The following is a 27,993-nucleotide window of genomic DNA, read 5'->3' on the forward strand; positions in this document are numbered from 1 at the left end:
AGATGCCAGCTCCCATTCCCTCAGGCCAGGGCACCTGAGAAAGACTGATAACAAGTTCTTATTTTTGTCATTGCAAGACCTATTAGCCATTTCCTTCTGCTCTCTTCTTCCCTCTATCTGTGGATACTTTAATGTTGAGTTTATGTGGCTCAGTTTATGCAGAGCTCATCAATAGCCCGTTCCTGCTGTAATTCCTACCATCAGCCTGCTCTGGGTGAACACCAAGGAACATGAAAGAGGTGAACTGCTAGAGGAAAAGACCCATGTGTTATACAGGAACTCCTTTGTAATCAAGAATATTAAAAGGATAAAAATCGATTCATAATGAATTCAGGAGGCTCTCTCTACATATTTTAACTGCCTGATATTATCTTGCTGAAGAGACACTCCAGCCTCACTAAAATGTGTTGTTACACAAGCAAAGCACTCCAGCATTGATTTTTCCCTTGCTGAGGATTATGAATCAAGATGATTTAAGCAACTCTACTCCTGAGAGTAATGACCAGCCCCTGAAAGTTTAGCCAAGCACAGGAACTTTCTGGACAGCGGCAGTTTTGTATCAGTGCTTTTAATTACATTTATCGACATGGATTGTCCATTAATATTTGACCTCTAATTATGTTTTTAAGAGGTGGCTCTATTGAAAAACAGTTATATTGTGAAGATATGTGTAGAAACTTAAATGAAAGCATTTTTTTTAACTGTGCAACACTTTCTCTTGAATGAGCAGATCTGTTTTTAGCAGCAGGCCAGAGGGGCCTCCCCTGCACTCTCAGATGTGTTCTGAAGGCTTGTGAACCTGATATGGGAGTTGTGGTTATGAGCTGCAAGCGTCTAAACTAAAATGCAAGTAGCTGCTGCCCTGGCTTGCATCTGAAGGCACTGAAAGGATGTAATTGCACAGGGGCAGCTGTGAGGTGCAAGAGCTGCTGCAGGCTCCCGTCCACCTGCATGCACATCCCATGGTTTTCCTATCAGCAGGACTGAGCTGAACTTGTTCCAAGGCATCCAGCACCTGCCTGTTGTGCAATATTTCTTACTTAGGCGAGAGGGGGAATAAAACTTCCCTGCAGAGATCCCTGAGAGCAAAAATACAAACCGTAGCTATGGAGGGAGTGTTTAGTGCTGGAATCGTGAACGAATTTGCTTGGCCTTGCACTTCCCACTGCGGCAATCAGCAGCTGTTTGCTGTCTCTGATGGCTGCCAAACACAGCGCCCTTTTGGGGAGCAAAGAGCCTTGCAGGGCCCTCCTGGTGCTGGCAGCATTTATAGTTCTCTCTCCAGGATCCCACCACTTGCCCCAAGCTGAGAAAACCGTGAGTTTCTTTGCTGTTTATCGTCTACCTCCTCTTTCCACTAAACCTCCCCAGTCTCTGAGCTGTCCAGATGTGCTGATATCATCCAGGGCCTTGCATAACTTTCCTCTTGGGGAAGAAAAAAAATAAAAAATGCTGCAGTAGCAGTTCCTATGGAAATTTATTATTTTAATAAGATCCTCTGAAGCACTCAAACCCAAACTAACAGCTGTTCAGAGACCAGTTGTTTCCCCTGAATTCACTGAATTTCTGGGTGAGCATGGACTTATGGGATATAAATTTGAACGCTTCTAAAACCAAAGCTCAGAAAACATTCAAACCAGAAACAATATCTTGACGAAGCTGAAAACCGAATTTAGCATTCAAGTCCCTGTTTTCTTTTCCCTCTGGACAGGAGAGAAAAGATCACTGGTTTATTGCTCTGTTACTAACAGCACCAAAGCTTTAGATGTAACATAAGGAAATTTCTTGTGTTAGACTTAGGGCCAAATTGCAGGGGAACACACCAAAGTTTGCATTAAGAAACCACACACAAATATTCTCTTCTGGGCTTCCTGTATGGCCTCTGCAGACTTTGCTGTGCTACTTCTGACTTACACCAGCGCAGGAGAGTGGCAAACCCATCCCAGTACGGCAGGAAGGAGTGCAGGGTGATGACAGGAATCTGTAAAACCTTGCGTGTTCAGGAGGGAGAGATGTAAGGATCCTCCATGACAGGAACTAAGGATCATAAAGCAGAATAAAAATGAGCTAAAGGATGTCTTTTCTTCACACCACATACAAGTGAGCCACAGCAACTGGCTGTGAGATGCTGTGAACAATAAAGATCATCTGTTTTCTGAAAACTAGGCACTCAGTAGAATAGGAATCCATGGAAAATTACTACATTCAAAAGCATCACCCCTGGTTCAGGACATCTTCTGTGACTCATGGGGTGTCTCACGTTATTTCCTTCTCCATTCTCTTACTTGTTCCTAGGAATCTGCCTTGGGCTGATGTTGGTAGCTTTTGGTTTGACACAGCACAGGGGTCCATGCCCATGGAAAGGGATTGGGCAGCATGATATCCTTCCCATAACAAGGCATGCAGAATAACCAGGCATGCACAAGGGATTTGAATGGATGCACAAGGGATTTGAAGGGGATGCAGTGTAGCACCTGGGCCCTGGATGAAGGTGAGCAAGATGAGACAACTCCTAGGAGATAGAATTGACTCAAAATCTTATATATTTTTTTTGCTTTCCAACCATTGGTTGACAAAACCTCTTCAGGATCCCACTGAAGACCCTTATGGCAGCTCAGCCATTCTTGGATTTTCACTTTAAAGACTTGCCAAAATTTCAGTGGTTTGGACTTGTTGGGTTTTTTTTTAAATATAAACAGTGTTCAGGATTGTATTTACTATGTTTACTTTTAAAAGTATTTGGTGCAGAGGCTGTAGAAGTTTCTGGGTTTTTTCATACATAGATGCCCCTTAAAAATCAGAGTATTTATGCTACTGCCTGGAAAAAGCAAAAAGCATCCTGTCTTAGGACATTTTTGTGAAGATTCTTCCATGTTGTACTTTGTTTTGTTTTTCAATTAAACATGCCACTGGACATCATGACAGGTGAGAAAAGGCTACTTCCTTTATCTTGTACTTTCAGATGGAATTTATTTCCCTATGTGTCACACACAATTAAGCCCAAAACCTTGTTCTTACAGCAGGTCTGCAGTATAATGCCTATAGATCTATGCCATCATCCTTCACAGGTGTGCAAAGGAGTGTGAGAATTAGTTACTTTGCTCACATGGAAAATGAATGTAACCTGTTCAGAAACTGTGACCCTGGCAGAGTTTTATTTGTAGAAGGAAAGCAAACAAACTTGCTGGGCTGTGTGGGGAAATATCCACACCTTTTCAAGCCTGGCAGTGCTGTCCTTGTGCAGAGGTGTGGGATGAGCTACTGAGATAGCTCTGTTCCTCTCTGATCCCTCGGGTGAATGTCCCTGTGTTGGGCTGGATCAGGCATTGCTGTCCTCCTCCTCTGCATTCGGCTCTGGCAGCATCAGACACTGACAGCAGCTGCTGTCCTCAGCTTTCCAACTTTTTTTCTGTGCATTCCCTCTCCAACTAACTCTCCCTGGAAGAGAAGGGGAGAAAGTTGAGAGTCCCCAGAATGTTGCCTTTTGTTGTCCAGAGCCAAGGAAACACCTGTATATTTTGCCACCTCGTAGTCAGCCTACCATGAGCTCACTCAGTTTTGTACAAGGAGATCACGAGTGATGAGGGAGAAGGACTTTTCCAATTCCAACATGCTTAAGCCATCTTTCTTGAGAGAAAACTTTGTGTATATATAATTTTAAAGGCAATTTTAATTCCCACAGGTCTCAGATACCTATAAACCTTGCAGGGCACAGCACAATTTTCTCAGCAGTCCCTGCATTTCCTCTACACAAATTTGAAGATGAACAGCAGAAGGAAGTGCATTGACCTGTCTGCCTGAAGACCTAAGCCCAGAAGAATAACTATGGACTAATTATTCCTCTCCTGCACCAGTGTGAAATGCTTTTAAAGAGCCACTTGTGATCCTCTTATTTCAGCCACTGATGGCAGAGGAAGCCAAGGAGACAGCAGGACATGGCTGGAGACAGAGTGTCTTATGCATCTTAGGGAAAAAACCCACCAGGCACCCATCCTCTGGCTAAAGCCGACTGAACCTCCCTATGGAGGTGCCATTAGCTGGGTTGCTTCTTTCAGAGCCTCAAAACAATGTGAGCTGAATCTGGGCCTGTGAAAGACATCCTCACACAGCTTTTTGTGACCGTGTGTAGTGGCTTTAGGGGGTTCTGCACATCCCCCACATTCCATGTCCTTAAAATATTTCATCTCAGCTATGTGACCAGCTCTGCAGCCCTCTCCTCCCAGAGCTCTTTCCTCTTTTCCTCCCTTTCCCATCCACACCATGGCTATATTTGGCCTCACTTACTGGCTGTAATTTTCTTTTCCACAGAATTATTTTCTTCCTCTTTTAGAACTGCATAATCCTTTGTGCCTGCCAGTTGTCATAAGGGACAAAGAGGTTAAAATAAGGGGAAAAAAGTCAGAGATATGCCTTTTTATTTATCATAAAAGCCAGACTTTTGGTTTAGCCCAGAAAAACCGGGAAATCTAACACGCTTGTCCAGCAGCACTCGTAAATAAGCACAGCCACAGGTATAGTCCAGTGGGAAGAAGGAGCCAGAGCTGCCACCAGCTAATTACCCAGCCCACTAGGAAAGCTGTGTCAAGCTCCTAAAACATGTCCAAGGAGAAAAACAACAAAAGGAAATTTGGTGGGGTTGGGAGTTGACAGAAGCAGGGAAGGAATAAGTTATTTCAGGAGGATTAAAAGGTCAAAGGACTCAGTGTGGAGAAGCCAGACCAAATCCACCCAAAGCTGTTAGTATGGGATCATCTGAAAAACAAATCCAGGGGCTAATCCCTCAGCCTGCTCAGGAGAGCAGTGCATGTCAAAGATGACCCCCTCCTCCAGCTAGGCACGTCCTGCTTCTGGCTGAACACGTGAGATGACCCTTCTCGGATGTCCATCCATCTGTGACACTACCTCATCCTTTGTCCCAGTTTGCTCACTCCTTACATGCAAGCAAATGGAAACCTGTAGGGACAAGTAGGAAGCCCAAGGGTGAATTCTTTGCCCCTATACTAAACACAAGCACTGTCACTCCACTCAATAGGATGGTGTATCAGGGAAGAAAATAGCAAGACTTCCAAGGCAGCTCCCGTCTTCCCAATTAAGAATTTGTTCTGTTTCCTAGCTGCATAGTGCATTTTGAAGAGTTGTGTGACCACCCCAAGGCTGTGAACTTCCTTGGTGAATGTCTCTCACCTCAAAGATATAAAGAGAAACACCAAAGAATCACTTGCTCCACACTGAACAAATTCAGTGGAGCTTTTAATTCCAATCCTTAGTACTGCCCTCACACAATATTGCCCTTAATAATGTTCTCACAGTCAAGGATAGGAGGCAGCTCTATACCCTCCATGGCATCCTTTGCTCCACAGGTGTCTCTTATAGTTGTTCCTGCCAAACACACCACACTTTTCACACTGCTCAGGTTAGCAAAATAGGCTTCAGAGCAGAAAATAAATAGGCACCTGCTCCTGCTGATGACACATGAGCACTTCATTTTTCTCTTCTAATGTCTGAAGGGCATAAACTTGGTTACATTTCCTTACAGACACAAATTCTCTAGAAGACAGGGCTTTTCAGCATCCTCAAAGCAAAACAACCCATGGTTTTCTTTGGGATGCAGCTTTGAGATAATGTATCTCAGTCAGGTCTGGATGAAGCCTGTATGAGGTCTGGATAAAAACTGCAGACATTCCAATTTGCTGTGCAGGGATCCTTCCAGCTCCAGCTGAGTCTCCCTCTCTCAGAGAGAGGGGCCTGCTTTGCTGCCTGTGCCGCGCCGGGAGGGCACTGATGTGCGATGGGACGGGTGGCATGTGTCGCCGAGCAAAGCCCAGCCCGAGGCTGCCGCTCCCGGCTCCAGGCGCCCGGCGGCAGATCCAGGCACCCCCTAGAGGCACTCGGGCTCGGTGAGGCTGGAGAGGCAAGCGAGGCCAGCTCCGGCTCCTTTCCACCCGGATAACAGTGCAGTAACGCCTATCACTAAAGTTAGGAGCGTCAGCATTCCCATTTTCCTGTTCCTCATTTTATCAAAACAAGTTGATTAGTTTGAACAATAAATGCAAGCCTGGAAGCCCTCAGGGAGAGAAAGGTGTGGGCAAAAGTACTGGGAGGAGAAATTCAGCCCACAGCAAAAAAAAATCCAGTGGGACAGTTTAATTGGGATATCTCCATAATCCATGGAAGATGTGCCCAGTTTACCAGCAACTTGTTGTAGGCACTTTTTTGGTGAAAGTCTCAGCCTCGATTTTTAGCTATTAAACAAAAGCAGATTTCAGTGATTGCTTGTTGTGGTCATTCACAGCAACACAGCTTTTTAGTCTTGAATAGCTAAGCAGCCTCTCCAGGCCAGAATGGACTAGGATTTTGTCACTACTCAGGGAAAATTTATTTCTCTTTTCTCCTCCAAAGTCACTTCTTTTGGAAACTTGATACTGAGCTGTGGTATTGATTCCCTGCACTGAACCACCAGGGCTCATCTCCTTGCATTCAGATTACCTCTCCAGAACCTGGTGAACAAGTGCTTTCAGAAAACATCCACATGTCTTAGCTTCCTACCACCCTCTCATTTTCTTCTTTCCAGGTTGTTCTGGTTTTTTGGTTTTTTTTGTGGTTTTTTTTTTTTTTTCCTTTGCAACATCTTTTTCCTCTATAAACCAATTGCTGGCCCCTCCCAAGTAGGAGCTTAAAAATAATTGCTAGGTCTACAAAGGCAGAGGTGGTTTTGTTTGTTTTATGCCACAGGGTATGTGACATGAAGTTTATTGCATCACTGAAAGTCGTTATTATAATGAAGTACCTCTCCGTAATAGGAACTGGAGACAAGCCCTGGATCTATTTGCACCTCCAAGTTGCTATTTTCCTACACTTGGTCTCCCTGACCAGGGAGAAACTTTCTAAGAAATGTGAATGGCCACTTTTAAGATGCAGAACAGCATCCAGTCTAATATTTCTAACATCCTTAGACATGCAAAAAACGTCACTAAACCCTTGTGGTGAGAGAACCACACCTCTGCCAGATCGCAATGGAGAGAAGAAAAAATATTTCCTGAAGCCCATTAGACTAAGATCAAACCTATAAAAGGAGAAATGTTCTCTGTTCAATGAAGCTCCAGAGCTTTGGATTTTATATAACAGGGGTGCATTCCACAAGAGGTAAGTGGTCTCAGCAGGGTGACCATATGTACCTGTGAGCTCAGAAACATGAATTTCCTTTCTCAGAATTCCCCAGAATGCAATACCTCAAGAGATGTTTGAAATCCTTCTGTCACTGCACTTTGTCATGTACTGGCACCCCACGAAAGGGCACACATCTGACCCTGATGCTGCAGACACTCCAGCATGTGCTTAAGGGCATCCTCAAAGCCAGTGGAGCTGGACATGCAGTTAGCACACTGAGCACAGGTTACCTGTTCAAATGAGCACTGCAGCAGGGACCTTGCAGCTCCAGCAACTGTATATGGATCTTCTGGTGGAACTGTCTCTCTTGAGTGGCCCTCCATGAAAGTGTGTTTCTTCCTTGTGCCCAGTTCTAGGGCTTGACTCCCTATTTTTGTGTTTCATACCAATTTTTTGGTTTGTGGTGCTCTGGGACTAACCCAAGTGTTAATGCTACATTGCAGAGAGGATGCAGCACTTTGTCGTTCCTTCATTGCTTAGCTGTATTTCTCATGCTGTGGGCCAATGTGTTTGCTCCATGACTCTGGGCTGTCAAATAACCTTTGAGAAAACCATGCCCTTGCTGATAAGACCAAAGAAATGAAAAATGGAAAAAAAAAAAAAGGGGCTTTGGCAGAGCAGTTTCTATTGCATGCACTAATCAGTGCCTCCTTTTGCTACAGTGTACTTTGATACAAGGAAATGCCTGGCAGGTTCGCTATCTCAAGGCAGCAGTTCACCTGCTGTAAGTGTTCCTCAGGAGAAGGATGAGCCACAGAACTCCATTTCCATGGACCCTGCAAACTGGTCTCTTCTGGGAAGGTCTCCCACTGCAGCCTGCCACAGGGCCAAGTTCCCTGCCCTCCTGGCTGCAGCTTTGGAGATGAGCAGTGCTGGCCCTGTTTGCTGATTTCCCAGCATTTCTCACATCACAGAGCCACTTGAAAGGTCCAAGAACCAGCCCCTTTACTGCAACTGAGCTTTTACCCATTTATGTTCTGTACAGCACACATGGCAATGATGGCACAGACACAGCAAGCAAGGTCTCAGCTGAAGATAGAAACACAGAGAAACACAGAACATTTGGGTTTAAATGGACCATTAAGGCCATCCATTTCCAAATTCCCTGTCACTTCCAGGTCTGGGACATTCACCATTTCTCTGGGCAACCTGTTCCAATGTCCCCCCACCCTTACAATAATTAATTTCTTCCTTATGTCCAATCTAATTCTACCCTTGCAGTATACATTTGTTGCTGCTTTTCCCGTCACTACAGGTCTTCATAAAAAGCCTCTCTCCATCTTCCTTGCAAGCCTCCCTTACATACTGAAAACGCATGGTAAGGTTTCCCCAGAGATGCAAAGGTGATTGTTTACAATAAAAGGCTCTCTTTTCTACCAGTGTTGGAAATCCCACCTTCTGATTGTAAGGAATATCTCTACACAATCACAAGCAAACTTCAAGGAAAACAGGATGCTATTTCATTCAAGTGTCACAAGTGATATTTCTATTAAATGAAAGTGGAAAATTGTGACATTGTAAGGAATATCTTACACAATCACAAGCAAACTTCAAGAAAAACAGGATACTATTTCATTCAAGTGTCACAAGTGATATTTCTATTAAATGAAAGAGTGGAAAATTGTGAATACTAATGGCAACAAAGGGTAGGTGTCCTTAGGTGTCCTGCTTCTTCCTATTTTCATAACAAGGGTAAGTGGATGGAAATGAGACACAGATCTGCTAATGAACATGGTGTAATTTCTCTAGAAAAGGGAAGTGAGGATTTCTTTTTTTGCCTGATCTTAAACCATTTTCCTGTGAAGATAAGTGGGTTTTGAGAAGATCACTTTGCCTTGATGCTTTCAATTTCCATTTTGCAAGGGAAACAAGCAAGATGCAAAGAAACAGACGAAGATTTGAACAGTGTCACATGGCCCAATTCAAAGAGGGAAACTCTTTGAATCATCAAAGGAAGCAAGGGGTTTACTTCTGTTTTCCATTGTACAAAATAACACATTTTCAAAATTCACTGCCAGCTCCAATTCTTCTGGGAAAGGAGACTGTTCTGGTAAGCAGTGACTGAATCGAAGTTAAAAAACTTGGTGTCAGGTCTCAAAATTCTTGAGAAAGGAGGCCTTTCTCTTCTTTGCATTTGGCCTGGATATCTTCCCAATTAAGTTTCATTGTCCTAGAGAAAAGCACAATTTAAAAGCCCTTCAAAAAACTATAAATAAAACTATATGGATAGCTAATCACTGAAATGCGTTCAAAACACAATGCTAAATTTCATTGCAGTCAGGTTTGAGCCCTCCTTACTATTCTGCCCTCCTAAAACTAAAATGAAGCTGCTTTCACTGTTTCAGATGATGTGAAACCAACTTAGCTTTTCAGAAAGATGCTTTTCACTTGAAAAGGAAATACATCTGCAAGAATTTGAAGAAAGCTGAGCTGTTCTGTCAGCTGTTCTGTCAGCTGATCCTTTGACCTATATTGTGTGACATATACAGTTCCTATTTTCAAAAGATTCATCCTAGACCCATTGTGAGAAGCTGATTGTTTCTGTTAAAATTGAAACCGATGCCACGGTTTTATATCATAACCCTGTTAGCAAAGGTGGAATATGTTTGTCTTTCATAATAAGAAGACTTCATTAAAAACTGTGAAAAGATGGTAAATGTTGGGGACAATTTGCACTAGGAAGAAATTCTTAAGGATCCTATACAGTTATGCCAATGGTAACAGGGTAACTCCAGCTCAGTTAATTGGAACAGGATTAGTCAAAGGATGTTGCATATGCAGGGCTGGAAGCAATGGCAGAAAAGTCTTCACCATCCACAAACGTTGTCAGAGAACAGACTGGCATTTGCTCTGCACTGCACTACGCCATCAGAGTAAAGTCCCAGGGGATACCTCTCCTACAGAGGCTTCCTCAATTTCAGCTGAATGCCTGCAACTACAATGCTAAATGCTTAGAGAAAACTGAGGAAACTGCAGTGCCTTTTTTTGACATAGCAAGTAAACCTGCTTGAAACAGTAAGAACAGAGAGGTCTGGCTGCAGGCACCAAGACTGCAGTGGAGTTACCGGAGGCACCAGCTCAGGCTGTGACAAGAAGTCAAAATAGAAATGACTGGCGAAAAATTTGTAATAGAGACATGCCTCAAGGACATTTAGTGAAAGCAGCCAGAAATGCTGGCCTCATTCCTATATGCTATTTGTCATATATGTCAAATATCGACCTACAGCCCTGTCAGGCATCTTAGTTTTTTAGCTGCTCATGGGAACCTGGAGACATTTATAGCTGCTTCCCTTGCTGTGGTGCCTCATCCCCACACATTTCCCAGGCACTTGGTGGTGTGCTGGGAGAGTGCTGATGCCGCAGGTGGCATCCACACTTCAGAACAGGCTCTCTCTTGCAACTAAAGGCAGGGGGTGGAGTCCGTAAGGTAATCTTAGCTTAGTGCTGGGGCATCATCTATCCTCAGGCTGCTATTCCTGTTTTCTTACCTTGACAGGTCACAAAATCTCCTTGTCAGTGTCACCAATGAGTAATTGCCATAACAAACCCTGGATCTGTGTGGTCCATATTTTGCCTCATAGATATTTTGCCTCATAGATATTTTAATGTGTATGTGTCCCATGTAAAAGAAGAGGGTGTTCCTCTGATTGTCCCTTTATAAATAAGAAGGAGAGTTTCTGATTGGTTGGTGGGGTTTTTTGTGTTTGTTTTTCTTGTTTTGTTTTGGTTTTTTTTTTAATAACTGTAGTTAGTCTAGAGTTTCTCTCTTCTGTCAGCTTTCAGTGTAATTTGTTCAAGCCGACAATGTTTAGTGTAATGTTTCCTCACAAAGCAGCCTTCTCCTGGGAGAAACAAGGGCAGATGAAGATTAGGAACTGCAGCTGGAGAGAGATGATCAACACTTCATCTACACGCAAAATATACCTTGGTCAAAAAAGAAGACAAGCATGTGTCCAAATGGACAAGCAGATCTTTAGTGCTAGAAGCACTGGCTTGTAATAAAGCCACTTTCCTGACCATTTTCCAGGCAGTCATGTACAGAAGTGTAGTGCTAAGGGGTTTGGGAACAAAGCAAGTACCTGGAACAGGAGAAAAACAAACCCACAACCATGGCTCAGGCCACATCCAAACCCATGGTTTTTCCCAGCCTGTACTCATTTCTCTCAGAAATAAAAGACTGGAACCAGCAAGCGCACTCATCAAACCCCAAGCTCAAAACAGAGGGGACAAAGCAGTCACAGAGTGACTTTGGGTACATGTTCTTGGTCAAAGGACTGCGTTGTAAAGAAAGTTCAACACCATTCTTGGAACAATGCATTTTTCTAATTGCCTTCATTTCAGAAAGGCTTTTATGCACTCAGGAAAGGGTAGAGCCAGATACCTCTCAGAAATCTACTGATTTGAGTCTTTGGAGACTCATTCAAAGGTGGAGCAGGCCACTTGACAGGTGGAAAAACTAGGCATCAAAAGTCAATTACATTAATTAATTCAAAGAAGCACCTCTGAGAAAACTGGAGGAAGACCTCACAGGTACCTTTTCTGAGCAAAGCAACATAAAATCCAAGTGATGGACAAATCAAAATAGAAAAAAAATATCAGTGTTGATAAACAAACCTCTATGTACTGGAAAGGCTGACAATGTGGTGGGCAGGATACAGGACATGCGTTCGAGGAACTCAGCTCATTTCTCCACTCCCTCATCAGTTTCTGAGGAGACCCTGGACAAGTCACCAACTTGGATTCATCCCCAGCTATCTCTAGACATTAAGAAGAGGACGGTGCCTAAATTTAGGACAGTTGGCACCTTAGGCCCTTTTCCATACTCCAGAGGGCAATTCAGACACCAGGTAAACCAAGATGTTAATCTAATTCAGAAACCATATCTGCTGTCTGATGGCACAAGTACTGTCCTCCAGCTTCAACTCCCAGCTCTGGACACTGGGATGGCATCACTGATTTTTTGACAAGGCCATGGGAAAGTGACTATAGGAGCAAGATATCAGTTAGAGTAACTGCTCTTAGTGATTTTCTTCGGAAGATTTTCTAATTGGCAGCATGGGGTTTGAGTCCCTTGCAAGCCAGACTTGCCAAGAAGTAAGTAAACAAACCTGATAAAGCACATTTTCCACTAACTGTTATTTGCAAATAAGTGTTCTGTCATATCCTGCTGTATTCACAGGAGAGGTTGTATACAAAACTGGATCTGGTTTTCTACAAGTAACATTTTCTGTTTAGTATTTTCCTTTTCTTTGCTAAAGCCTTCTGTTGCAGTCCTTGCACTAGTGTCTCATATTTATTGATGTTAATCTTTATGCAGTTAAACTCCTACTCACATAACTCATCCTTAAGAGGCTGATTATTGATACATGTAACCTTTTACCATCTTTTCACACTTTTAGAAGACATAGTTCATGCTGTCTGTATTTGGAACTTGAGTGATGGAATGGAGCTGAAGACCATGCAGATATATTTTTTTTCTAAAGTAAACTCAAGAGTCCAAGCATAGCTATGAGAATATATCACAGTTCTGTGGGATCAACCCAGCATTTTGTGTCTGACATGGCTGAAGTAGATGTGTCTGCAAGAGACCAGGCATAAGTCAGAGAGCTCCTTCTCCAGAATATTTCCCAAGCTAAAATCTTCTGGGCCAAAAGTTGCCTTTTAACTTCTACTAATGCTGAAACTTACAAGAGAATTGGATCAATTAAAAAAATAAATCCAACTTAAGCACCACCATACAAATTGCTCGTAGCACAAAGGCCTATGGATTGAATTCCTTTGGGGCCTCTGTGTGCAGGATCCTGAGCTACCACAGCAGAAATGATCACCCACCTGAGCCACCCTGGCACCTCACAGGACACACCCTCGACAGTACCAGGCACCTCTGTCACCTTCACAAGGCCTGGGAGGCAGGGCTCAGGTCACCTGCCCATGTTCCACCCACAGAGCGTTCCACGCTCTTGCCTTGCTCCTGGTACTCTGTTTGCTTGCTGCCCCTGCACAAGAGCAGACGCGGGGTAAAAGATGGAAACAGGAGGAACTGCTACAGCTTGCTGGGACAGGGGGCAGCCAAGTGCCTCCAGTGCCACTGTGGTTCACTTCAGTGGGAAGTGGATATACTTTCTCCCACAGTATCATGGCAGAGATGGACACAAAAGTAAGGGAGAAGTTCCTGTTAACTCTCACCTAAAAGTTACATGGATTCTTTATTGCCAGGCTATTTAAGCCTTTCCCTTTTCCCACCTGATGTTCCCCTCATTTTAAAGATGACTTTACTTCCAGGGAAATATTTTCCTGTTGCTTGCAGTACTTTGTTGTGGAAAGTATAAGTGGGAGGAATGTCTCACAACAGGTTTCATCCTCTGAAACGTGAATCTCTGAAAACCATCTTACTTGTTTTTCTAGCAATAACAATTTTAGCCCTGGGAGAAACTGTGAACTTTGTTCAGTAAAGCTGGTTTTCTCATCTATTTCAGCTCTAAGCAGAGTTTGATTTTTGTAATTTAAATGGTATCTAGTCACTGCCACATGGTGTCAGGAAGTGCATGGTCTGGAAGAACTTTCTGACAGAGGCTTTCCCCCATCAAGGGTCATATAGATGCAACATTCCTCCCTACCTTAAGTGCAATTTTGCATGTGGAGTTTTGGAAAGAAAATGATCATTGGTAATAATGGACAGGATCCATTTGGGCCACATGTTACAAATATGTAGGGCTGAGGTTGCTGGATCACTGGCTGTCCTCATTCCTCTCCTCAGCACTTTAATAAGTCCACAAGTGTATGGTGAGACAGACACTCATGTCCTTTGCTAAACCTCACTAACTGGAGATGGGGAGAAATGAAGAAAGTTCATTTGCAAGAAATTAGACTTTAAAGCCTGTCACAAGAGAATTAAATACATTAAAAGGCTGGGTAGTGATAGATGAGAATAAGGTAATTTCCAAGAGCTCAAATCATCATTGAATCCGAGAATGGTTTGGGTTGGAAGAGACCTTTAAGATCATTAATTCCAAGACCCTTCCACTAGACCAGGTTGCTCAAAGCTCCATCCAAGTTGGCCTTCAACACTTCCAGAAACTGGGCATCCACAGCTTCCCTGGATAATCTGTTACAGTGCCTTACCACCCTCACAACGAAGATTTTCTTCCTATTCTAAACCCACCCTCTTTTCAGCGTACAGCCTTTCCCCCTTGTTTTATCACTACATGCCCTTGTAAAAAGTTCCTCTCTAGCTTTCTTTCCCCCCTTGAGATATTGAAGGGCTGTTCTAAGGACTCCCTGAAACCTTCTCCAGGCTGAAGAACTCTCTCAGCCTGTCTTCATAGGAGTATGAAGCTTTCTTTCCCCCTTGAGATCTTGAAGGGCTGTTCTAAGGACTCCCTGAAACCTTCTCTTCTCCAGGCGGAAGAACTCTCTCAGCCTGTCTTCACAGGAGAGGTGCACCAGCCCTCTGAGCATTTTCATGGCCTTCTCTGTATTTGCTCCAAAAGGTCCATGTCCTTCCTGTGCTGGGAATCCCAGAGCTGAATGCAGCACTCCAGGAGAGCTCTCACCAGAGCAGAGTAGAGGGGTAGAACCACCTCCCTTGACCAGCTGCCCACACTGCTTTTGATGCAGCTCAGAATACAGCTGAATTTAGGGGCTGGAAGCGTATGTTGCCAGCTCACATGAAGCTTCTTATCCACCAACATCCCCAGTCACAGAAGCACAGAATCACAGAATATGCTGAGCTGGAAGACTCCCATCAGGACCATTGAGCCCAGCTCCTGGCCCTGCACAGGACACTCCAAGAATCCCACCATGTGCCTGAGAGCATTGTCCAAATGCTTCTTGAACTCTGCCAGGCTTAGTGCTGTGACCACTTCCCTGGGGAGCCTGTCCCAGTGCCCAACCACCCCCTGGGTGAAAAAAACCCAAGTCCTTCTCCTCGGTGCTGCTCTCAATCCGTTCACTTCTCAGCATGTATTTGGGATTGGAATTGCTATGACTCCTGTGCAGGATCTTGCACTTGGCCCTTCTGAACTTCCTGAGGTTTGCATGGACCCACCTCCCAAGCCTGTCAAGGTCCCCTCTGCACAGCATAGTCAGCTCTCTGACTTGCATGTTATGTAAAAAATGTTCATCTTGTATAAAAATGGGGCATGGGCAGATGAGACAGCCTCTAAGAGGAAAGTAAAGTGCAAGAGGGGCAGTGACGGAAATAAGGGGACAAGTTATATAACTTTCATTTAATTTAGAATAGTGTTTCAAATCTGCAGAAAACATCATGTTGCTCCCCTTGTTCCCTAGACAGAAAGGCACAGTTCTACAGTCTCCTTTTATTGTTTTGCTGATAAGCAGGCATTTCACATTTCTGACACTAAACAAAATGTCCTTTAGAAAAGTCAGTGCCATGGCCCTTTCCAGCTGGAATGTTACAACTGCAGCCTGGCTGGCCAGCTGAGTTTTTGCTCTGTAACACAATGTCTCAGAAGTGGCTGCCCAAGGTGCTCCAGCTAGAAAGGGACAAAGCCTGCTGCAGGAGCAGCCAGCTTCAGCTCCTGCTTCCACCCTTGTCCACATGGGCAGCAGTGCAAATATGGTGAAAACTTCCCAGCTTTTGGGGTGATCTGGCTTGGCATGCACTGGGATGACTCGTGGTGCACCTGACTTTGTGTTTCCATCCTGCAAACACTGACTGCTACCCAAAGTTTAGTCCTCTTCAGCAGATTTTATAAGGCCCCTATTGTGACCCTATTGTTGGACTCCTCCTTTAAGCAGCTTTAAAGTGAGCACATTTTCCTTCTTTGATTCCCAAAGGGTATTTCTGCATGGCACACAGCTGATACTGGCACCTACAAGTGCCCAAGCAGGGATCAGGATTGCCCCTTCCTGGGATCCCGGTGGCCTGAAATGACCCACCCGGGCCACTGGTAACAAACGGAACAAAAGTTTGTTTTTGCATTACTCCAGCAACGGGAATAGCTCAGTTCTGGTTAGTCTCAAGATCTGAAAGTGGAGCTATCAAAAATCGCTGAATCAGAGGAAATGGATCTCTGACAACAAAAATATTTATGAATTCTTATGAAAAATTGCTGAAGATGTTTTTGTTAAAAAAAAAAAATGTAGAAAAGAACACCATCTTCAGAAGTGCCTGCAATATGTTTTGCCTTGTTACTCAGAGGAAACGTGCATGCTGTTTTTGTCAGCTAACAAAATACTTTCTAACAAGGTATTCTGACCAATGTGAGTCATTTTGGCTCCAAGTTCACATCTTAGAAAAAGGAATCTCAGGAAAAAAATTTAAATAAGCACTGGCATGAAAGACAGTCTTTAAGTGACAGGCCTGGAAAGGTTATGCATATTTGTACTCAATACAGAACGATTGCTATCTTTCAACCCACACAACTGCTTCACGTTTTTCCTTCTCTCTCTCTTTCTTTTTTTTTTTTTTTTTTTTTTTTTAATGCGAGAAAGAAAAAAGAGTCACCTAGTTCCTTTCCTAACTTTTGAACACTGATAAAGTTCATTACTTCGGAGGGCTGTGATTACTTTTTGTGTGTAGCTGTGTGACCCCTGCTGGCAGATTCTTATCATGACTGCAGCAGTTCAAACACATATGTACGGATACACTGGCATTCCGGTAAATCCTGCCCTACATATACAAGGAGACATAATACACAAAACGATATAATCCCTGCTCTGGAAAACAAACTCCCACGCTGGAAAGGTGTGAAAAAAAAATTGTACAACCCAGCTTTCTCCATTTACAGACGTTTTACAAGGCAGTTTTTAGAGTACCTTTGATAAATAGATATGGCCATCTCAGGATGGGGCCACTAGTGTTTATTCAGCATAATGGTCTAAATGTTCATTATTGCTTGGAAAGCCCCTACACTTTATCCTGTTAGAAGCAGGGAGGTTACACCGAGGAAAGGATTAGTCTCCACTTGCATTCCTTTCTTGTATTACTCCTCATACCATCTGCTAACAGCCATTGTGGCAGGGAGGGTACCAGCTAAATGGACCTTTATTCTGACTCAGCACGGCTGCAGACAGTCTGTCCGCTATGATACAGTGGCACAGTATAATTTGATACTTTAAAAAACTGCCCATTCACCTGCCAGACCACAATGCAACTTGCACTTAACAGTCCCGCTCTTTGTGATAGCCAAGGTCATTTCTATTATTACAGCACAGTGCACGGAAATACCACAAATACCAAGAGAGCCTTATCTATTTATCATAGGTGAAACTGGGAAACTGGCACAAACTGGCACGCTTCGCAGCACGACGGCTCCACGGCGGATCACAGGCATTTTGAGTTCACTTAATTAAGTTTATAGTCATGGGCTGGCTCCCTCAGTTGGGACCCCAGTGGATGCCATGCATGTCTATATCTGTGATGGCACTGCTGCAGCCACTCCTCAAGGATCTAGCTCCCACACTGACTCTGCTCCTTGACAGAAGGCTGAAAACACAAACATGCCAGAAAAAAGACTTTGTCAGAATCAGCGAAGAGAGCCATAGGCGAAGGGCAGGCACAGCTCTTCCCTCCTTCCCTCCCTACCTGGCTTTGCACACCTGCTCACACCTCAAACACGCTGTGTTTAGCACCTCGCCCTGCCATGGCAGAAAAGGGAGATTATACCCCAATGTTCCACCGCTGCTGCCAAACCCAAACCTCCCGAGACCCCAGAGCACACCCGACAGGGTCTGAGGCGAGCAGGCAGGGTCCAGCGCACCCAGGCATCCATCATCCCGCACAGGGAACCCCCGTGTCCCGCTGCGGGCTTCTCCCCAAGGCAGCAGCAGGAGCAGCAGGTGGGGCCCAGAGCCCCGAGCCCGAAGCCATGAAGCCTTGAAACGGTGAGCCTTGAAGCCCCGCGGTCCTGAATCTCTGAGCCTTGAATCCCTGAATCCCTGAGCCTTGAATCCCTGAATCCCTGTATCCCTGAATCCCTGTATCCCTGAATCCCTGAGTTCCTGAGTTCCTGAATCCCTGAATCCCGGAGCCCAGGGCCGCCCTCAGGTGCGCCGCGCGGGCAGGGCGCCCCCTGGCGGAGTGAAGTTTGCAGGCGATTTCCTTTCCAGCCCCGGCCTTATCTCGGCCCGCACGTTGCCGCGCGGTGACTAATAGGAGAATAACATTGTCTCGGGATAAAATAGCGCCGGGGCTGTTTACCCGCTCCATGGGGGTTCGCTATAAAAGGGCGCCGGGGACCGCCGCGCCAGCCAGACGCGCCGGGGCGCACCGAGCCGCGCCACGCAGGGCACCCGCCACGGCGCTCCGTCCTCACGCCGGCACACACTTTCTCCGCTTTCCCCTCGCCTTTTATTAATTTTTACCCCGTTTCCCCTCACTTCTTCCATCCGCCCTCCGCCGCCTGCTATGGATTACTGCCACATGATCGTCTCGCTGCTCTTCGTGCTCTGCCCGGGGCTGCTGCCGGCAGGTAGGTGCCGGTCCGCCGCCGCTCGCCTCCGCCCGGGGCCGACCCCGCGGGGGCTGCGGGGTTCGCAGCCGGGCTCCGGGGAGGGCTGCCCCGGGGATGCGGCGGGAGGGGATGCGCGGGTGCCGTGCCTTGCCCTGCCGCGGGTGCTGAGCTCTGCCGCTCCCTCCCGCAGCCCCCGGAGCCGAGGCAGACGCCGCGCCGCCCCCCGCCGCCGCCGCGCACCGCCGCGCCCGGCGCTGCTCCTGCTCCTCGCTGATGGACGAGGAGTGCGTCTACTTCTGCCACCTCGACATCATCTGGATCAACACGCCCGAGTGAGTGGAGTGGAGGGCTTTCGGCACTTCCCCGGTGCCGGGTTCGCCTTTGGTTGGGAAGAAAGGGAGGGAGGTGTGAAGGCGAAAATTAAGAGCCACAACCCCCCTGCAGAGATGGGAAGGGGAGGAAGGAATAGTTGTTTGCACAGTTTCTCCTACTGTTTTACCTTCCTGCTCCTACTTTTCTGGCGCATTTAGCAACGAGACTGTTCACCAGAAGAAGGCAAGCAGGATTGGGCCACCCAGATCGGGCAGATAGCTCCTAATAATCCCAACACACCTGCCTACCTAAAACCTGGGCAGCAGTATTTCCTTTGGGTGCTGCACAGCAAAGGCTGCAGGATACTTTTCACTATGAATCAGAATCAGACAAAATGCCAAAGGCATGATTTTGCCAGCCTGAATTTGAGCGGTTTTCTTTCTGACAAGTTAGGAGTTTGGGAGGAATAGTTTGACACCGGGTGGCTCTAGCTGCCTTTCACTGCTCCCTGCTGCAAATTAATGCATCCCACGTGCTAATAGGATTATGCACAGTATCCATTTCTGTACTCTCCTCACCAAAAAGTAGTGAGCCAGAGGCTCACCTAAGGCTGCAAACACTGACTACTGATTTCTTCTGCTGCTGGGTTTCCTCTGAGAGAGAATCTGTTCTTCACTTTTACTGCTTCTCTCAGTGTTGGCAGTAGCCAAAGTTCAAAGAGATGAGGTTTTATTGCTTTCTATTGCACAGGGAGGCACAACAGCCTTGTGAAATCACAATTAAAACGTCATTATCCTTGTCAGTAGCCGTGCTAATGGATATGTTGCAGGATCATCAGAAACATTTCCATAGAAACTGTGACTAACGAGGCATTCCCAATCCCACAACCTTTACTCATGGAATCAATGCCGTTGATAAGATTGCCCAAAATACCCCATAGCGTTTTGAAGCCACAGAATTATTTAAATGACTTTCATGTTGTCTCTTTGATCGTAGGAAGACTGTTCCATATGGTCTCGGCGGCCCTTCTCGACCCAGAAGATCACTGAAGGACATGGTGCCGGAGATGCTCGCAGATGCAAGCAGCAGATGCCGATGTGCCAACCAGAAGGACAAGAAATGTCTGAACTTCTGCCAGGCAGGCAAAGATCTCTGGTGCGTCTCTTGTTGCTGCTCTTTAAAAGGCAATGCATGTGAAAGGGATGGATTGTGGTGCACTTACTCATTTTGGCACTTGCTGAGTGAATACTCTCCCCAAAGCCTTGCCTCCTACCTGAGTGCTCACACTTCTGTGATACATACTATGGCTTGGCCCAGAAAGATTGCTTATTACATGCCTTGAGAAGTGGTTGATGAGATGCCTCGCCTTTGGACTGCAGACCTGGCTTTTTTTTTAACATCAGCACCTTTTCCCTTTTAACAGGGCTCAGTCCACAGTGGAGAAAACCTCACGGCACCGCATCAAAGCCGGCAATTGCTTTGGACCCAAATGCATGAACCGACAGCTTGTTGACAGCAAGAAAATGAAGCGGTGAGTTTCTTCTCATGCTGTTGTAGTTCCCGGGAGCAGCAATAGAGAGCACAGTTCACCTGCCTTCGGGTCATCCTGGGCTTAGCTGGTGGTTTCAGCTTGAGAGTTATGGAGGAATCTGTGAGGATATTTTGAGGGATTTTCTTCATGCTCTGGGCTTTTAGCTTGTGGGGACAAGTGTGCTGAGCTCAGCCCACTGTCTGTCCTCTGCTTGCATTCAGCGCTCAGCCATATTCCCGTGGAAAAGTACGGTACTAAAGCCTGTACTAAAGATGACTCTAGTGCTACTTTCACAAGCAGAACAGGACTTATGGAAGCAGGCAACCTGATGATATTGAAGGAGAAATAGGTCCTGAAAGTCTTAAATAATTTTTTGAAAGTGAGGCTTGCTTACTCACTTGCAAAATGCACCTATTCATTGGAAGTAGGATCAGGTTCACCTAGAAGAAACAGCACAGGCAAAGCATAAAAAGCCACTGGAGACCTCCTGACTGGCTACTTAAGGAAGTCTAGAGCATCTATATTTGAGCGATTATTTTAGTTTAATGTTTGCATTGAAATTATGAATACAGCATTTCAAGTATCTTACATTATCCTAATTCTGAGGTATAGCAAACCTATAAGTTTTTTTAGGATCCCATGGTAGAAATCTAGACTGAGGTTTATTTAAGCAAAAACTAAGTTTTTTCACACTGGAAATGCATCTTCACTATCACAAGGCTAAATGTACGTTTCTTGATTTCGCAGGCTGGAGGCCATTGGTAACAGTATCAAAGCTTCCTTCAGTATCGCAAAGCTGAAGGCTGAGCTCCAGAAAGGGCGAAAGCTCAAACACAACAGGGCGAACAAAAGGCAGAGCGTCCGGGAAAGCCTGAAAGCATCCTAGTGGGGAGATCACCTGAATCCTTCTCTGCAACGCTTGCTGACAAAGCATCGCGAAAACTGTCTTGACTCCAACATTCCATGATGGCCAAGGGCCCCTCTGTCCAAGTGTTTGCACAGCGGAGCAAAATGCTAAGGAAGTCCTGTATTTGGAGATATAAATACAAAGGATTTTATCATTTTGGAATTCAGGTGGATGGGTAGAAGGGCTGAAGGGAAATCTGCAGTAGCATACATGAAAAGCCATCTGTCTAAAGAAACATTTGAATACTGCTTCTGGAATGTTACCCATCAATTGAGCAGCTTTCAGGGTCTACAACAAAAGCATCTCGCAATGAAGACCTCACAGATGTGCTTAGCAAGGACAGAAAGCAAGATCTGAGTGTACAAACTTCAAAGAACTCTACCTTTTGATTAAAATGCAAAAATGAAAGCCACAGTTCTACTTTAATCAGGACTTACTGCATATATACATGTCTACCTCGCATACTGTTTGTTGCACTCCTGCTAGAGTATTTTTACACCTTGTTATTGCCTTTACTAATCAGCTGCAACCCTTTGCCTTTTTTCAGAAGTCTAGTTTACTTGTACAACCAGAGTTATCTGAATGTGGGTTAGGCACTCTGATTGTTTGCATAGTCAAAGTCCTTTGGCTTTGGATACCAAAGGACCCTTCAACATAAAATGAAAGTTATCGAGGACACTACTAAGTTTACCATAACAAGGATATTTGGTCAACTGAAGTTCTAATAATAGAGGTTGTTGTGTCTTACATGCTACCAAAAGTGCACTGAAGTGGGGATGTACCAGAGGCCGTTGCAAGGTTTATTCAGGGCCTTGTTTGGTGGAAATGCATTGAGACAAAGGGTTGTTTTGAATTAAGTCAAAAGGCTAATATTGGGTGAATGTTTATAGCAGTGAATTTGTTCACAATGTTGAATTTGCAGACAAGTTGAATCTTATGTGCTTATTTTTGTGTCATGTATTTATATTCACAAAAGTTCTTCATTATATTTACCATGTTGAATACACATTGAAGTAGGCCATATTGGTCTATGCATGTTTTATGTATTTCTGTATGAAATTGGGAAATGCTTTATGCCTATCAAGGTAAATATCTTCAGAAATAAATATTTTTAATTACTGTATTGGCTTGTTTTTCCTTAGTCTGTGGCTCCGTGATCATGGAAGTAAATTGCTGATTGTCCAAAGCTGACCCAGGTGAAGTGTGTGCACATGATTGCCTTTCTGTCAGATAAGCCAGATCACAGCAATCAAAGTTTGTGCCAGATGTGAGACAGCACATGTCTCTTGTTCTAGCTGCAAGGTTGCTCTCAAATCTTCATGGCAAACTCTAAATTGGACAAATTAACTTATCCTGGAGCAATCTTCTTATGTGTATGATGTAGGTATACTACGACATTAAAATATGGGCATTAGAGATTTGGGTGTGGATGAACTAGAGGGGAAAATGCACACATTGGAAAATTTGTGGCGTGTATTGAGCTAGGCAATGTTACTTATTGCCCTGCTATGCTAAAAATTTCAGCCCATTCCATGCGAGGTGAAGATGGAGATCTCAATGGGGCCCTAGCTCAGGAAAAATCTAGATCAGTAGTTAATTTTTTTACATGTTTCAAAATATTAGCTTTAAATGGTTATACCTACAAAGATGCTAAAAGCAAATAAATTGATTTAATAATCTCTGATCCTATGGGAAAAAAAAAAGGACAAGAGTTAATCCAAGGATAAAACTGAGTGATTTGGGTTTTTTTAAAAAACAGAACTTAACAAAGAAGTACAATACAGGGAGTGTGACCCAAACACTGAAGTAGTCACCATTGAAAATTTCTGAAAATGTTCTGGATTTCTTATCAATATTCATAATATTGACAGTCAGGGTAATGTTTCCTTCACTTTCTCTACTATGTTTTGGAGCAGTAATTTGGTGAGGAAATGACATTGCTGGCAATCCTGTACTGACAGGAGTGCCTGGTCCAGGCAGTGGGAAGGAACTGGGAGCCCCTGTGCTTCTGCAGGGCAGGCTGCAGCCCCCAGAGCTATCCTTTGATCTCTGCATCACCAGCACTGACTGCTCGGGATGTGCCTGGATCAGTGACCTCTGTCAGGCATGAAGAGACCTCACTAATGCTCCCTGGTTTTCCATTTCTTGCCCTAGCAGTGGTTGCCTTTGGCAGGGAAAATAAACAAACAAGTAGTTGAGATGCTGCCTCTCACTCAGCCAAAGTGGCAGGCAAGCAGCTGGTGTGGGATGTCTCTGATAGTGAAGGGGCTGCACATCAGCATCCCCATCCCAGTTGTTCCTGTTTTCTCTCCCAGGAAAGATTGTGGGGAAAGGATAAATTCTGGGAGTGGGGAACATTGCAGCAGTGTCTGTGCTGTTATCAAGGCTGGTTATTTGGATTTTCTATGTGGCTGGCCTAAATGATGCTGTGGGTGGGCTTTAGTAGCCCAAATTCCTGTCTATCTGCTTAAGAGATTCTTCAGAGACCATCCTAAAAATAAACCTGTTCCTTCTAAGGTTTACTCTGTCCATGCCTGGAGTCAAAAGCTGGCTTCCATTCTCCCTTCCCAGTAAACTGCATCTGCTGCTTGCTCATGCTGCAGCTTTATGTAGGGATGGGCTCTCTCTGGCCTTTTGGCATGCCATGGGTTCAGCCTGGTCCCCAGGATCATGCAAAGTACAAGCCTGAGCCTCGATGCAAAGAGCATGAGGGGGTAAGTTGCCCTGATGGCAGGGGCTTGCAGGCTTTGGGAAGAGTGGCAGGAGCTGTTTCATGCTGCCCAGCTGGCTTCAGGGACCCACTGGTGTGCAGCAAGGGTGGAAGGGGATGCACTGCCGCTTCTGCATGCCACCCTCCCCCCCATTTTCCTTGTGACACTGGAGCATAAACTGCAGCTTACCCTGGTTTGCATTAATGAGCTAGACTGAAAAAGCAGAGTTCAGCAGTCTGTTTGTCTCATTGAACAAGCAACAGGGAACATGAAGCGTTTTATCTTAACTCTGGCTCACATACAAGTACCAGGGTCTGCCCCAGAGGTTTGCTCCTTCTCAAAGCTCTGTGTGAGAGAGAGATTCAGTAACTTAGGCTAGAGCCCCTGGTGAGAAAAGAGAGGCATAATATGTGCTGGGATTTATGGCACTGAACACAGAGCAGTGTAAAAGTACATTCTTACTTATAATAAACGACCTGAGTGAAAAAATATTCTACCTGAAGCCAAAGGAAACATTGTGCTGACTGCAGAGGCAAGGCTGCACAGTCAAAGCTCTTGGTCTTCTAACTAGAACTAATCTCACTGCTCTGAAAAAGGGAACCTTCCATGACCATGGTCTATCTCCTTTTAAGTGAGAGGTTCTTCTAATCCAGGATGAAATTTGAGAGGCATAAAGGGAAGTGTATAGGGAAGAGGGACACCACTTTCCAGTGTGGCCCAAAATACACCTGACATATGACTGAAATTCCATCTCACACCAAGAGCAAGGAAAAGCTCCATTGCTAAGCTGTTATCAAAGCGTATCTTCCTCCTCTGATTTTTCCTGGGTTCAGTATGGCCATTTCTGGAATTGGAAAAAGTTTCACAGGAAAAGACAACTATTCTCCAAAATTAGGCTTGCTGTACTTATTTTTAATCAATGCTGACTGTAATTCTTTCTTTCTCAGATAGTTTATTTTCATTTTCTCTGGATAAAGGCTGTTTTGACTATAGATCAAAACAAGGTATACAATAAAACAAAGCTTTGACGTGTGAGTCAGGCTTCAAGTCAGGAAAATACTACAATGCTACTGAAATTCCTTCCATCTTATCTACATAATTCTGACCTAATTCTTCCAGAAATGGCAACTCTAATCTGTACCACATTATCATGAACTGCCCCCAAATAATTCCTGCAGGATGTCCTAATGTTGCCTATAGAAGTTACCAAATACCAACCTCTTTGTTCATGTTTCCTTACATTAGGATAAATTTAGCCACCAAAACACATTTCTATATTTACAAACAGAATGAGCTGGATAAACCACTGTTTGAATGCTATCTGGTGTTTACTCTTTTCACACTCAACTGTTTGCCTCTGTGTATATAAAACCATATCAATTTTTACTTGGCCTGCATGAAGGCACTATTATTAGGCTCCTTGGGTAGAAATCCAGCTTCCATCCTCAGCCAATATCTTTATTTAATGTACTGTTCTTCCTTCGTGACCTAGGAAACAAAAGGACCGACTTTTTGATTAATTAGAGGAGAATGCTTGGAAGCTGTGGTGCTAAGTGTAAGTATGCAGAGAGACAGAAAGCTGCAGATAAAGTACAAAGATAGTGGCAAGATCGTTTTTCCTGAGGTAAACATCGTGCAAACGACACTTCAGAACCGTAGCCAGAATGAGTGTTCATGTCTTTCTTTATTTTATGTCTCTGATCAAATCTGAGCTAGGTGAAAAATGGTAGGGAAGCCTATTTTGCTCAATATGGTTAAACAATCAGTTGGTATGTCTTAGTGCCTGGGACAGGCTCCTCTGCTCTGATCAGGTCAAGGAGACCTGAGTTCTGCATGAAGTCCCCTGGGCCAGCCAGCCAGCCAACAATTCCCTCAGCTTTAGAGGCATCATTCTGGCAGTGCAAATGAGAGCAGAATTTGACCCAGAAAGGCTTCCTTCTTTCTGGTATTGCCAGGCTGGGACAAACAGACACTGGTTTGCTCATGCTAGCACAGGCCTTTAGTGGCTCTTGGTTTTCTTGGACTGGGTTTGGATGGGTTTTGTTTTTGTTTGGTTGGGGTTTTTTTCCTCCCTGCAAGCATTTTGTAGTAATAAATTAGATAAATATCCCTTTGGTAAGTGATAGTGCAATTTGCCTCTGGCTCAAAAAAGCTGCATTCAAAAATGGATGAGCCCCATGGAGTTTGTGGTTTCATTGACTTCTCCAGCTATTTTGGGGGCTACAGAAATTATTTGAGTTCATCCACTGTAATTCAAGCCCACACTGTTGTTGTTGTGTTTTTCCCTCCAAGGAAAGAAAGTAAAAAAAACAACCCTAAAACGAACTTTTTTCCTAGCTAAAGGAAAAATGTACGTTTGTGCCAGTCACCAGAAAGAAATCCAACTTCTAATCTGGCAAGAAGAAAACAGCACTGTATTTTTGGTCATATAGGTTTGATTTACATTCTCCTCTGCTTTCTCCATCTCTTTTCACAAACACAATTTAACCCAGGACTTGATGAAGTATTCATGATCAAAAAAAAAAAAAAAGGAGCGCTCTAAGGACTTGTTGTGCAGAGGTAGTCATGTGTATTGAATGTTTTGTGGTCAAGAGCTTCTCCTCTTGTTTTGTTTCTTATTTTAATCTCTTATTTCTAACAGGAGTATAAAGCAGTGATATTCACAAACTAGACAGCAAACTAAAGTGGACAGAGAAGTTGGACAAATGGTGTGTGCCTTATTCTTATCAGAAGTGTGCAGGCCTTTAAGGTGTGGATTTGCCTGTGGAAGGATTTCTCTCGAGTACCATAAACAAGCAGAGAACGAGAACCATGACCTTGTATATGCCGGAGAGGTGCCTTGAGAGCGCCCTGTGGGTTTTCCCCTTATGATTGTACCTCTCATGTCACCTCAAAGGAGACTCTCTTTCCTTGCACGTGGGCTGCCCAGCACATCCAGCAGGCAGTTAACCTAATTATGCAGCAAGGCAAGCAGGAATGAAAGAACCCATGCTGCTGCAAGGAGGGATCATTGCTGGGCTAATCAGAGCCTGCCATGCTCAATGCTGCTGCCAGTGTGCCTTTTGGGGGGACAGGAGATGGGGTGGCTGCAAGTCACAAGCCACACCAGCAGCCCTGATGAGTCCTGTGGAAATGTAACCTCCTGTCTCACACGGCTGCAGGTTCACCATGGGGGCTGCTTTGCAGTGCCGGAGGCTCTTTCCATAGGCACCATCTCAAAATGACCCCACAGGTCTTATCAGTAACTTACAGCAGATTTTTCTGAGAAAGCATCTCAGCTGGGAGTGCTGTCCAGTCATCCCAGCTTCCCCACGGATGGACTAAACTGGCATTATTCAGGAGAATCTGGAGGAACAGCATTGATTTAACCAGCTGAAAGGTTTTATTGTGTCAATCATGTAGCAATAGCCTACAGCTATGAAATTCACAGACACCTCAGCAGACGTCCATGTTTCTTCCATGTTTTCATAAGACCATTTTCTTAGTTTTCCCAGAAATTTTAATCCACTATCTTTCTAAAATCTTATGGCTTTTCCTGCGAACTTGGCCTGCTGTTTTTCCTTCTGGGTCTCTGCTCACCATTATGTCATTCTCGGTACACATCCAGCTGGACACTTTGCAGCTATGTGCTTTCCAGAGGCTTCCAAATGTGCATTAAAGCTGTTAATTTAATTTTACTTCACTCTTAGTCTGCTTCATCATGAGCACAAGGACGTCTTTCACCTGGCTGAAAAGCAAATTGTTCATGAGCGCCGTCCTTTGCCCTGAATTGGCAATAGATTATAGATTGCTGGTTCTGGTGTTGACCCTTTAGGCAAGCCAGAAAGTTGGCTAGATATTACTACACAGTAAAAAAATTTATTCTTTGAACTAACCACTTTCTGCCGAGTAATTATTTTTCTCCAAAGATGTTTCTATAAATGTCTATACATGCACAGGGTTCAACTT

General features: G+C 44.6%; 1 protein-coding gene and 1 long non-coding RNA gene across 2 annotated transcripts; both read left to right on the forward strand.

Moving 5' to 3' along the window:
• Positions 1-18,320: 18,320 nt before the first annotated feature.
• On the forward strand, positions 18,321-22,457 carry EDN1 (endothelin 1). The gene is made up of 5 exons (XM_039712222.1): positions 18,321-18,602; positions 18,775-18,916; positions 19,893-20,051; positions 20,320-20,427; positions 21,175-22,457. Exons 1-5 carry the CDS (start codon positions 18,539-18,541, stop codon positions 21,311-21,313), a joined length of 612 nt encoding a protein of 203 aa, XP_039568156.1. The 5' UTR covers positions 18,321-18,538; the 3' UTR covers positions 21,314-22,457.
• A 1,434-nt stretch (positions 22,458-23,891) lies between these two features.
• LOC120503526 lies at positions 23,892-27,898 on the forward strand. Its single transcript, XR_005627774.1, has 3 exons — positions 23,892-24,048; positions 25,538-25,600; positions 26,687-27,898. It is a non-coding gene; the product is annotated as an uncharacterized LOC120503526 (long non-coding RNA).
• Positions 27,899-27,993: the final 95 nt, after the last annotated feature.

Source organism: Passer montanus, unplaced genomic scaffold (assembly GCF_014805655.1).
Source record: "Passer montanus isolate IOZ18808 unplaced genomic scaffold, ASM1480565v1 scaffold26, whole genome shotgun sequence".
Lineage (NCBI taxonomy): Eukaryota > Metazoa > Chordata > Aves > Passeriformes > Passeridae > Passer > Passer montanus.